This window comes from Aedes aegypti, chromosome 1 (assembly GCF_002204515.2).
Source record: "Aedes aegypti strain LVP_AGWG chromosome 1, AaegL5.0 Primary Assembly, whole genome shotgun sequence".
Classification (NCBI taxonomy): Eukaryota; Metazoa; Arthropoda; class Insecta; order Diptera; family Culicidae; genus Aedes; species Aedes aegypti.
Genome location: NC_035107.1, coordinates 238,772,606 through 238,786,405, shown reverse-complemented (window position 1 = coordinate 238,786,405; position 13,800 = coordinate 238,772,606). Strand labels below are relative to the sequence as shown.

The window sequence follows — 13,800 nt, the reverse complement described above, 5'->3', positions numbered from 1 at the left end:
TTTTATTAACTTTAACATTTTAAATCTTTTCGAATGTTTAACATCAAGATATACCCTATATCTTACCGCTAAAACACACAAAACTGTTCAAAATGTGGAGACATTCAATTTATTCCATATGGCGAAATAGGGAACCACTATGGCCATAACTGGTACACCTACCCTATATGTAATGTTTAGCTTTTCGGTATTTGTAGTAATTTGTTCCTAAATTGAAAAATCACTCCACGGATTTTTGTAGTGAATTTTTAAGAGATTTTCCAGGGATAGTTTTGTGCATCTTTTTGAGAATTACTTCAAGCATACTTTCAATGTTATCTCCTTTGCTTTTCCATAAAAAAATCTTAGGATTTCGTAACAGGATCTTTCAGATAGTTTCGACGAGATTTTTTTCTTCGAACATTTTTGCAAGTGATCTACTTGAAATTGTTCTCCAGAAGATTACTCCAACTTTTATGAAAAAATTACCTTGGTAAATCCTTCTCTGATTCGTGAGAGAGTTGAACCAAATATTCATACAAGGATCTTTTCCATAATTTTTCTGAGGTTCCAAGATTCCTTTCTAGACTTTGTCTAGAAAATTTTGAGGAATTTTATATCAACATTTTGTATTGCCATCTACTACATGGCTGTACAGTACACCATACAAAAATCCGTTTCAAAATATTTTGTTTGCTTTTACTGTTTATTTAAACTTTCTCAAAAGTTTTATAATTGTTTTAGTTCATTTGGATACGTCGTTGCCCTTAACCATTTTAACTGTGGAAGAATTGTGAAAATCCGTTGAATCATTCTCAAGCCATTTTGTGACATACAAACACCATTCCATTTTTATTTATAAATATAAGATGAAATAAGACTTTTGTTTTGTAAAATTTAATTGCATCCACAACCGCCACCTAAATTTGTTAGCGATAAAAAGTATTTCGTAACACAGAACTTCTTGGAGAGTTTTGTGATGACTTTGAAAAACCCCATACATCTTGTGGGAACTCTCTGGAACCACTTTGGATCGCTTTTTGTATTTTGAAAATACCATGAATCCCCCAAAAACCTCTGAAAACCTCACCATTGGGAACATTTTGGGTTTTGATTACCTAACTGGTGCATTTTACGTTACAGCGGTGCTGCTTTTGAATTTCTACGCTGATAAATAGTTCAACTTTTTCAAAAAGAAAAAAAAAATCGATAAGGGACCTTGAATGATAAAACAATTTAAAATTTATCGAACTGTTTTCTATTCTATATCCACCTTTTTAATTGTCTAAGGATATTTTCAGTTGTCCCTTTAAAAAATAATATAATATTTTTTCGAGAAAAATCTGTAGTGTATGCTGTTTAGTGGAATACATGTAGTTCATTACTATCCCATGTAGTTCCAACTAAAGTTTGTATTCTTTGACAGATACGTTTATTTCTACCTCAGCTCTGAGGACGAGTATGGCACACGACACTGAAGACGGCTTTACAGTCTCTAGTTAGAACTAAGTGGTACAGTACTGAACTTCGTTTTCATTTACTTATCTGTAGTTAAATTCCAAACACCGTGTAGCGATACGTCTAAATATCTGAAAAACCCCTAAGAATAAATCCAGAACTAATATTTTGATTTTCTGCAAGAGTTTCTCCAAGGAATTAAGAACCATTCCTCGAATCACTCGCAGACCGGCTAATGGGTAAAGCCCTCACATCGCGGCAAGATCGTACAACCATGGAGAAAAAGTTTGTTTTTTTTTTGTTTTGTTTTTTTTTTATATATATATATATACACTGCAATTTTATTTCTTAATTATATCAACTACTTTCTTGTTATCGTCACAGCTCGAAAATTGTCTAACTTCAATTTGTGTTTCAGAGATAGGGATAAACGAGTGATATTTCTGAGTGCCTTGAACTGTTTTTGCACTTGAAAATAGTTGGTTAAGTTCTTGTGCAATGATATCACATTCCTCAGTAGTTGAATAACAAAAGAAGATTTGTGTAAGCTGCTCTTCTTTCTGATTTTGAGCCCAATCATATAGTTCCTTAGCATTTTTTATCGGATGTTCACGTTCTTTGGCAAGACTGGCTCTGGTAGCCATACGTTTTAGTGTCCCTCCTATGGCATCGCATGGCCCTTTTCCATGTGATGTTGCAAAAAATGCCATTCAACTTCTATATCATATTTGATTTTAAATTGCCAAAGAGTTGAAAAGTTCTTCCTATTTTTATACTGTGATGCAGCTCCGTCAGACATAAAATATATCTTGTTGAAAGTTACTTTGTGATCCAATGCAAAAAATCTATCATTTTACACACAACACTTATGAATATTGAACATAATTACAACAAATTTATTTTACAACACATAATTATAGAAATCCCAGAAGAAGGCGAAATATACACCGAAACGTAGGAAAGTAGATGAAAAAGGCATTTTAGCTGCTTATCTAGAGCCGAAAACCGTTAAAATACTATTTAATATATGAATAAGTTAACAGATACAGAATCGTGGCGCAAATCTTCTGAAATTACAACAAAACTTAATTGATTGACTTTGCCATCTTGACGATAATATATTACAAACGGATGCAAAGTAGTTTGCTGAGCATTCCAATTATGGCCTTGTGCTATAAATCACATAAGTTGTCCCCTAAAACATGTCCAAAAATAATAAAAATCACTGATGCATTTTCACAGAAAATCGTTTTAATTTTTTTTTATTAAAAAAATCTGTCATGATTTTTTACCGTGCATATTTTTTTCCTAATAGTCCTAAACATCAATATTGCGGTTTTTAAGAACTATCAGCTTCAAATTTTCATTTGAAAATATCGTTTATATTTTTTACCGTGCACTCTTTTTTCAATACTTAAGCATAAATGTTTTGATCAAACGATAAACGATTTAGCTACGATTCGCTCAATCAAAATATTTTTTTTTTCTGGAATGGAGAAACACGAAATATGCTTGAAAAGAGCCTATTTTTCTTTTTTTTTATTTGAAAATTTTATATAAATATGAGTATATCTCGAAATTGATGCAACCCAGAAAAAATTTACTTAAGTACTTTTCGATTGCAATTTTTCTGTACTTTCAAATCATCACATAAAAAAATATTGTTTTCCTCTATTACGATTTTTTTTCAAAATCTGTAATTTTTTAAAAAATCATAACTTTTTTGTCCATAATTCTTCCATTTTGAAACGTTGTGCAATAAATCACATAAGTTGTCCCCTAAAACAAATACAAAAATAAAAAAATGCGTTTCTGGAGAAAATTGATTTTAAAATTTTGTTTTTGAAATAAAAAATAATCTGTAACTTATTCTTACCGTGCATATTTTTCTCCATATAGTCCTAAGCAATACCTACAACTTTGTAGAAGATCTCAAATCGATCAGACAAACCGTTTTCGAGTTACAGTTTTTAAAGATTTGTCATGCATTTTCCGATACGCCCTTCTCAAAAAAAAAAAAGGCGAGGTTCAAAATGGTGGTCTGAAAGTGCATAATGGCATTTTTGGTCATAAAGAATCTGTATGCAAATTTTCAGGCGATTCAAAAAATACAAAAATAATCGGGTTTGCGAAACGGCGTGGAACCGCTCTATTCTGAACACAACTGTATATCCAATGCCTAGCCCGAGGTATTGAAATAGCACACTACACACAATAAAACCTTAGCCAGCGCAGTTACTGGCTAGTGTAGTGTGCTATTTCAATACCTGTGTTCTCCATGAATTCTCTTGCATCATTTTTGTTTTCAAATTTTAAGATTTTCCAAACGATTTCCAGATTATTTTTCCATGAATTTTACTGTATATTCTTGTAAAAATTCTTCATAGAGCTCCTTCAGAGTTGTTTTCAGAATTCCTGCAGAATTTTTTTTGACATATCTCATCAATAATGGCCATTTATAAAAAATAATGGTCCAGTGATTTCAACAATTTTGAAACATTCCAGGATTCCTTCAATAATTCTCACATTGGAGTTCTTCTAGAATTTTCCTAGGAATTCCTTTAAGGATTTCTCCAGGGGTTCATCCAGGAAGTATTTTTGGGATTTCTTCAAACATTCCTTGATTAAACCAGGTTCCTATATTATATTATTTAGGGTTTCATTGAATATTCCTGAATGGAACGTTCTAAAATTCCTCCAGTGCAAACATGCATTTTTTTACTTTTTGTCCCATCGACTTCAAGACGATCGATTAGGGGACATGGTGCTCCCCAGATCTGTTATTATGAAAAAAAAAAAATCCCCATCAAACCTGTGCCCACTAATAGTTTTCTATGGCGGCTATCCTACATGTCTAGGCAAAATTTAAAAAAAATCGTTGGACCCTTTTTGATATTATAAGCCCAGAAATACAAAGGAAATTATAAATATGTAAATGTACTATCAAAACTTGATTCAAAGTATGTTTGTTTAGTGGTTTGTAACTTCTGGGGGGAGTTTAGAGTAAAAAAAGATCAACAAAGGATTATGTGTGAGATATAAACATGCTTATAAATATAATATTTTTCGTTAATATGAAAAATTTCCAACTGGAAGAAAATTAGTGCCAACACTAGAAGTGACGAACCATTCAAAGTTTATTGAACAATACATACACGCATCTTTCCTTCTGCTGTCAGTTAGGAGAAAGCGTGTAATATTGTATTTTACTCATTTTTTTACTCGATTGATTGAACCATGGAACGAGCTCACCAATTAATCCTTGACTGAGCAGCCACAAATCACCTTCAGCACGCGCGTAACGCCGAAAAACGATCCCGATAGCTTGAGCACACTCTTATTGTTTTCATCGCATCATCGTTTGTGCATTCAGATTATCTTTAGACCGTAGTTCAAACGAGAAATGAAATATCACCAACAAAAGTTCAACGTCGGCATTCTACCGAAGTGCTAAGCCGACAAAGACATTCCTTATGCATCGGTGACGAGCCAATCGTGGCGCTCGCCTCGCTTTTGTTCGAGTTTGACATTTGCTCACTACCATCACCTAGTTTGCGATTGGCCAAATGCCATTGGACATAAATTATCGCGAGACTATGTTTTGTATTGATTTTTTTTTCCAGCTGTTACATCTGTTTGTCTGTGGCTTGCCCTTCGCAAAAGAAAGGGCGAACCGAGCCACGAAGGAAAAGAAAAAAATCACCCCGATTGCTTTCACAACACTCTTCTAATTATCGCACCCGTTTATGATCGACAAAATCCATAACTTAGTGTGTAATTTTGGGTGATCGATACGAATGAGCTGAAGCAAACGTTCGACATTTCTCGCGATGTTCATTTCGCTTCCAGGTTCAGCAGTCAAATGATTTCTCTACACTCACCGGCTAACGTTGCTTGTCACACATAGCACGAGCGGTAGAATGAACCTAGAGAAACACACAAACTGTGAAATGAATGTCGTTTGACACGATGACGTTTTTATAAATCATAACTTTTTCATAGATTTCAGAAATGTCTGATCATAAACAACAATAATAGCTTTTTTGTTATGTCGAATGTGTCACACAGAAAATGAATGCAGCTCTTATTACGAAAAAGGATATAAATAAACAAAAACAGTGCTGTTTACTAGTGATGCCATTGTTGTCAGCTAAATTCAGTTGATATTTTTCTGTCGTACGTTCGTTTGATCACTCTTCGTGTGAATGTGGAATGAACCGTCTGTCGATTGTCAACGAAAACGTGTCGATTCCAAGTTTCCAAGATGAAGATACGCTTAGTACGATATCTATGTTATCGCTTGACATTTAATGTCCATCCTGGAAAACATGTTCGGTCACTTTTAATTTAAAGTAATACGCTAATCCCTTTTCTAATTTATTCGCTTTTATTACACATTGGTCGATAGTTCAACAATCACAGAAGTTAAATGCAAACCAATTTTTAATGAGTCCATCAAGGAATTATTCAAGATTTTTCACAAATTTTACGAACAATCAAAGATTTTGAAGAAATGTGAAGAAAACTGCGCTGGTTTGGAAAGAGTGCTCCCGTGCTCACTAGCATGGGAGAAATGAATATAAATTTCGGTTTGCTCAAATACCGTGATGCTTCGTATTGCTGGAAAGATCGTTAATACTAGAGATGGGCAAAAATAATCGAACATACCCGGATCACTCAAAAGAACGAGTTTGTTTGTGCTAAACTAGTTTGAAAATCACAAGATGAGTGTTTGTTCAATCCGGACCTTTTGATATGGTTCAATAGAGACCTCGAGCTCGCAGCATATTCCAAAGGCTCCACTCCGTGAAAGTCTTCTTAGTTTGGTAGAAAATCATAGAAGTTGTAATATTGATGTCTTTGTTTCTGGTGCGCTCAAAAAAGTCTTCGAAAAAATCTGAGAAATACGGTAGACCACCAAAATATGAAGGAATCAATAAACTACTTAAGCTACTTAAAAAGCATCTCCAGCCAATTTTGGATAAAGCTTCCCAAAATAGTTTGACAATACGATACAAAAGAACGTTTACGAGTACTGAGAACAATACAGTCAACTATCTCTTACTCGATATAATGTATTTTGAGCTTGAACATTTGAACTTTGGCTTCATTTTATAATCACTTTAATATAGCGTACTTTGACCCTAAAATGAAGAAGTATCAACTTGATGTCCCGAGACTCGATGCTGTCTTTTTCAGTTTTCCGTACAAGTTTACCTTTTTACCGAATATTTTCATGCAAAGTTTAAATGTGTTGAAATTTTACTATATTCAAAGCTAAAATGGCATTTTTTAAAGTATTTTGTCAAAATAACAAAAAGCTCAAAAATAAAAAAATGTATTCTTTATATCGATATCTCCCATACATGATGGTCCGTGTAAAATCAAGTTGGGGAGAGTTGACTGTACTTAACTTTAAACCAGTTTCGAATTTCACCTTTTTTTTAAGAAATTCACTTTTTACTTGAGCTATTTGTGGCTCGAATTAAATTATTTTTTCACGCATTGAGTTTATTTTTGATACCAAACAAATCGGAGTTATATTTTATAACTACCATAGAACTACCATACAGGGGTGGTCCAATTCGGATCTTCTGGAGAATTTTGCTCAAAAATGTCTAGTCTTGTCCTGGCAGGAGATATCACAATACTCTCTGAAATAAAAGTGTGAGCGCTGAATTAGGCTTCCACGCAAACATAACTTTTCATGGCGTTCATCATGCTGAAAAGATATGGCCAAAAAATTGCTACTAGGTCCTAATTAGACCATGTTCCCCTAGCTATTATTTATAACTTATTTCATCATTACTTTTTGTTGTTATGGCTTCGCGGACCCTTTGAAAGGTTGTCACGCCCCCTAAGGGTCCGCGGACCCCCGGTTAGGTAACGCTGCCTAGACCAGACGCTTATGAATATTCATGATTATGATTCCAGAGACCATGATTTGTGGTGCTGAGATCATGACATAACCAAATTATGAATTTAATTTACGGATTTACTTAGTTCCAAAATTGACTGCCCCAGTTTACTGAGTCAACTTAAAATTAATGTACGCAGTCCAACCATGCGTAGTAATGATTTCATACGTTTACCGTTCTCGAGAACCAACTATTGTTACCATGCACCATTAACTAGTATGTGTCGTATTTTTAATAAGTGTTACATTGTGTTTGATTTTCATTTGTCAAGGACTACAATTAAGAAGTATTTTATGCAAATTTTGTCTCTCTTCACGTGATAGATTTTAAGAATTTTATTTGATAAGATTATTTTTTTGTTATATGTGTATTGTTAACCTCATTGTATCATTGGGAATGTAATTCTGTTGATGCGAAAAGATGAGGAGGTTTTGCGCCCGTTTGAGAGAGAGCAATAGTAAAAACAGCTCAACTCAAACAGGCTTTTCCCTGCTCCAAATAAATAAAAAAAAAATAAAGACATCATCATGACATAAATCATGATTTTGTAATCAGTTTTTTCCTGTGTATGTGAATAACATAAACTTTAGATTCGTTATCTCATTTATGAATAATGTTGAACTAAACATAAACAAATATTCTACTTCGATACAGCGTAACTTCAATATAACGTAACGAAAATAAAAGCCGTTCGTTTAGTTATCGTATCGGATTTCGTATGGAGCTTCATGAAACATTTTCAAGTTTCGCTCGCTACGGCTTTACAAGCGCTACAAATCCTGTGAAACTTTTCGTTTAATATCGACATTTTAAAAAAATGTAAATCGTATACCCTTAATGGTGACAAAGGCCGCTGGGTGGACCGACCGAGCCATGCAACTTTAATCCATTCAAACTTGACCGAGCCGGGCGTCAGCTATCAACTGCGAGAATAACGATGCCCTTGTTTCCCATCTCTTGTCCGTTTTTCCCATTGAGCGTTCTGTGGGGTTGAAAAAGGGAGCCACCGTGGAAAACTGCCAACTCATCAAACTAATATGCCGCCGTTGCCGTTTTAATTACATTCTCTGTTTTAGAATTTAGCGATGACGGATTATCTCGTGATGACGGTTAAAGCGAACGACAGCGACGAGGGAACGAACGGCAAAGTTTTGTACCATCTGCAGGTAAGTGGATAATGGCGACTAGCTTGGGTTCGGGCTCGGGCTTGGGCTGATTGTGTCGGGAAAACCATTTCATCAAAATGCGGGTGTAATTCATTAGATATTCGAACGAGTACGCGAGAGTACGCGCGCTCCGCCTGCTGTCGGTGGATCCGGCCGCAGGAGATTCGAGGAAACGGAGTTTTTGGGGTTTGTTCAGTTTGATGTGGTTAAAATTGGGAAACATTTCATGTAATGTACCTGCGAGATAGCGGGCGTAATTGGTTTTCATTGTGAACGAACATTGGGGAAACATGATTAGAAACTTCTTGATTCTATGGTGATTTAATTCGAGCTTCTAATCGAATTTAGGACACACAAAAACCAAGAGGTTTGTTATTCAAAATTAGCAAAAGAATCTAAGCAATCGAAAGTAATTTTCAATCGAACAGTTACTCGTCAGTGGGATCTTTTATTCTAAAATAAATTGAAGAAATCAAGCGAACAAAAGTAACTATGCAGGAGTTATTAAAGTAAAAGGGGTAGAGAAAAAAAAGAAGTTTGGAAAGGCAATAACACACACAAATATGCAGGAAGTAACAAATGCAAAGGGAAGTAAAAGAAGCATTTGAAGTAAAGCAAAAGACTTGCTTTTAAGATGTTCAGAAAGCAGAGGACTAAAAGTCAAAAAGAAAAAATACGCTGGAAAAGAGAAAAGAGGAAGTAAGGAAAATGAAGGTTGAAAAAACAGAAGAGAGTATGAAGTAATAAAAGTTAAAATAGTGTAATAGTGTTAAAATTAAAAGAAGAAAGTAAAGAGGGTAAAGGACGTATATAAAATAAATAACCCAGACGTGAAAAAAAAGAAACAATCTGGTACTACTGCTACTACGCCATCTTGAATTTCGGATTGTTTTCTTGCACTTTCGAATCATCATGTTTAGCTTCTAGGCTCTTTTCCCTTTCCAAAATACCAATATTGCATGGCTTGAGGGGCTAAACCTTCAGGAAACTGTACCTTTCTTTTATTTATAATTATCGTTTTTGGCCTCAAGGCTCATTCCTCATACCAAAAATACCCATATTTCATGGCTTTTGGGGCTAAACGTTCAAGAAACAATAGTTATCTTGGATTTTCAAATCATCATATTTGGCTTCTAGGGTCCTTCTCCATACCAAAAATACCCATATTGGCCTTAGGGGTTAAACCTTCAAGAATCAGTCGTCATCTTGAATTTTGGGCCGCCATCTTGGATTTTCAAATCATAATTTTTGGCTTCTATACTTCTTTCCCAAATCAAATATACCAATATTACATGGCTTTAGTGGTTTAACAATCAAGAAACAGTCGCCATGAATTTCTGTCCGCCATCTTGGATGGCTTTGGATAGCCTTCAAGATTCTTTCCCATTTATTAAATATTTTTGAACCGTACCGGTATTGAACCGGTATTTTGCCTCCTCTGAAATAACGTAAAAAATGAAAACGAAACAGGAGCTAAAAGAACTAGATGCAGTAAGTAGTAATAACGGAAACAAATAAAGTAGAGGAAGTAAAGCAGGTAATGAATATATGGGAAGTAAAAAGTTAAGTCAAAGGAGGAGGTAAAGGAAGAAAAGTAAGAAGGTAGGACATAAAGTAGGTGTGGAAGTTAAGAAAACAATGGAATTACATAATTTAGTGGTTCCTTTAGTCAATAAAAGAAAATGAAGGAAAAGGCTTATAAAGGAAGTAATGGAAGTTGGAGAAATGAAGAAAGTAGGGAAAGTAAAGGATTTACAAAATCGAAGGAAGGCACTAATGAGAGGAAATAATGTTAAGGAAGTTGGGAAAGTGAAATAATATTAGAAAATGAAAAAAAGAAGTTTAAAAAGTAAATGAAGATTGAAAAAATCAGAGGAAGTAAAGTAAGTAAAAAGAATTTATGAAAGTAATGGAGGTAAAGATTTTGCAGTTAGTAAAGAAAGTAAAATGTGAAGGAAGAAGATGAAGTAAAGAAAGCAAAAGTAAAAAACTTCCTTGAATCGCAAATCAGTCCCATTTTCGTGAAAATGCATCATTCATCAGTTTTCAACATATCTTCCTTTGAACTTTTAGCTGCACTATCGAGACAACACAATTTGTTCGTTGAAATGAGGAAAAACCATCTACACAAATTGTCCCATAATAAAAAATAATCACATATCAGCCCCGTTTCCGCACCGTATAACACAAAATTTTATGGCCATCTGTATGTCCCTATCAGGGCAGACGTTTTTTTTCTCACCTTTCTGATATATTTTTTTTTTTATAAAAGTTTCATTGAGATTCAAGTAAATTAAGTGAATAAAGAAAGTATAGGAAGTAAACTAAAAAAGGAAAGGAAGTCAGGTAAAAAACGAGGTAAAGGAAGATAATAAAGTAAAGGAAGTGGAGGGAAAAACCGATGAAAAGAAAGTGAAGAAAGTAAATCAAACTAAGCAAGTTATGGAAGTTAAAAACAAAATCAAAAATAGCAAAGAAGCAATGAGAGCAGAGCAAAAACATAATGGGAGCAGAAGAATTAAAGGAAGCATTTCGAAATAAAGGAATCGAAGAAAGTGAAGAAAGTATAGCAAGGAAGTATAGCTAGTAAAACGATGTAAAGGAAATTAGGGAAGTAAAATAAGTAAAACAAATTAAGCAAGTTCATAAAATAAAGTAAGCAAAGGAAGTGAAATAGGCAAAGGGTGATAAAGTGAATGAATTTTTGATACGATTCGATTTCGGCAATACACCCTTGGATTTTTTCAACGAATCGATTGGTTTTAGCATCATTCGTTTTTGGCAATCGAACAGTTTTCCAAAAATAGTAAAGTATGAAAAGGATGTGAAGAAAGTAGAGGAATCTTACAAAATAAAGGAAGTTTAGGAAGAAAACGAATAATAAAGGATAAAGAAAGTAAAACAAATCAAGCAAATTAAGGAAGTTAACAACAAATTCAAAGAGAGCAGAGCAAAAAAATAATGGAGGCAAAGAAAGTTTAGAATCTAAAGTAAGCAAACTAAATAACGGAATTAAAAGAAGTAAATAAAGTATGGCAAGTAAAGAATGTAAAGGAAGTTAGAGAAGAGATAAAAGTTAAGGAATTCCAGCAAAATAATGAAATAAAAGTAGCGAAGGAAGTGAAAAAGGCTAACAACAAAACTAAAAGGAGCTTTAAAGCCATGCGACAAACATTTAAATGGGAGCAAAGGAAGTAACGTAAAAAATATCTGTTTTACATGTTGTACTCTGGAATCACGGTCGTATATGAAAATAAAGACCAGGTGTGTTACACACGATTTTCTGGTCTGGTTTAGGTTTTCGTTTACCAGTAAACTGTAACCACAACTCAAACAAATAGCAATGGTAGTAGATGAAGTAAAAATCATAAAAAAGATAATACAAAAAATATAGAATTAAATTTAAAAAAATAAAGCAAATAAAGAAAGTAAATGAAATAAAGGAAAGAAGGAAAGGAAGCAATTAAAGAATTAAATGAAATAAAGGGAAAAAGAAAAGGATGGGAAGGAAGGAAAGGAAGGAAAGGAAGGAAAGGAAGGAAAGGAAGGAAAGGAAGGAAAGGAAGGAAAGGAAGGAAAGGAAGGAAAGGAAGGAAAGGAAGGAAAGGAAGGAAAGGAAGGAAAGGAAGGAAAGGAAGGAAAGGAAGGAAAGGAAGGAAAGGAAGGAAAGGAAGGAAAGGAAGGAAAGGAAGGAAAGGAAGGAAAGGAAGGAAAGGAAGGAAAGGAAGGAAAGGAAGGAAAGGAAGGAAAGGAAGGAAAGGAAGGAAAGGAAGGAAAGGAAAGGAAGGAAAGGAAGGAAAGGAAGGAAAGGAAGGAAAGGAAGGAAAGGAAGGAAAGGAAGGAAAGGAAGGAAAGGAAGGAAAGGAAGGAAAGGAAAGAAAGGAAGGAAAGGAAGGAAAGGAAGGAAAGGAAGGAAAGGAAGGAAAGGAAGGAAAGGGTGGAAAGAAAGGAAAAAAAGGAAGGAAAGGGAGGAAAGAAAGTTTAGCATGTTGTTCAAATGAAGGTAGCAAAAGAAGTGAAGGAAACAAAAGAAGTGACAGAAATGAAAGGTACAAAATTTATGAATTTTTGACGAGATACGATTTTGGCGATACGAAACCGTTCGACTCACCGTTCATAACACCGTTTGAGTTTGTCAAAATTTGTTGTTGTCAACGTTCGAATGGTTTTTCAACATTTGCTAGTATTTGATATTTATTATAGAAATTTGTGTGGGATGACTTTCATGATGATTTTTTAAAGGCACATTTTTTTTTCGGTGACAGGATTTTTATTTTCCTAATGGAACACTCGCAGATTTAAACAAATTTGATAAAAAAAAGTTGACAAAATTGACAAGATTGACAAAATTTACAAATTGAGACAAAATTTAGACAAAAATTGGAAAAAAATTAGACAAAATCTATACAAAATTGAGACATAATTGAGATAAAATTGAGATAAAATTGTGACAAAATTCATGTAAAATTGAGACAAAATTGAGACAAAATTGAGACAAAATTAAGACAAAATTGAGACAAAATTAATGCAAAATTAAGACAAAATTTATACAAAATTGAGACAAATTTGAGACAAAATCGAAACGAAATTGAGACAAAATTGAGACAAAATTGAAATAAAATTGAGACAAAATTGAGAAAAAAAATTGAGTCAAAATTGAAACAAAATTGAAACATAATCAAGACAAAATTGAGACAAAATTGAGATAAAATTGAGACAAAATTGGGACAAAATTGAGACAAAATTGATGTAAAATTGAGACAAAATTGAAACAAAATTGAGACAAAATTTGGAAAAATTTGGACAAAATTTATACAAAATTGAGATAGAGACAAAAATGAGAAAAAAATTGAGGCAAAATTGAGATAAAATTTATGCAAAATTGATGCAAAATTGAGACAAAATTGAGACAAAAATGAGAAAAATTCGGAAAAAAATTGGACAAAATTGTGACAAAATTGAGACAAAATTGAGATAAAATTGAGACAAAATTGGGACAAAATTGAGACAAAATTGATGCAAAATTTAGACAAAATTGAGACAAAATTGAGATAAAATTGAGACAAAATTGAGAAAAAAATTGAGACAAAATTGAGATAAAATTGAGACAAAATTGAGAAAAAAAATTGACACAAAAATTACGACAAAATTGAGACAAAATTTGGACAAAATATGGGCAAAATTTGGACAAAATTTAGTCAAAATTTATACAAAATTGAGACAAAATTGAGACAAAATTGAGACAAAATTGAGACAAAATTGAGACAAAATTGAGACAA

The 13,800-nt window shown here is 33.5% G+C and overlaps 1 protein-coding gene across 5 annotated transcripts in view; it reads left to right on the top strand.

Moving 5' to 3' along the window:
* The window catches only part of LOC110674038 (cadherin-87A), an 869,996-nt gene that overhangs the window by 825,096 nt on the left and 31,100 nt on the right, over nucleotides 1–13,800 (top strand). For all 5 annotated transcript variants that reach the window (XM_021837330.1, XM_021837335.1, XM_021837332.1 and 2 more), the window contains one exon: nucleotides 8,432–8,521. In XM_021837330.1, the coding sequence (XP_021693022.1) occupies nucleotides 8,432–8,521 (90 nt within the window). The remainder of the gene's footprint in view (nucleotides 1–8,431; nucleotides 8,522–13,800) is intronic.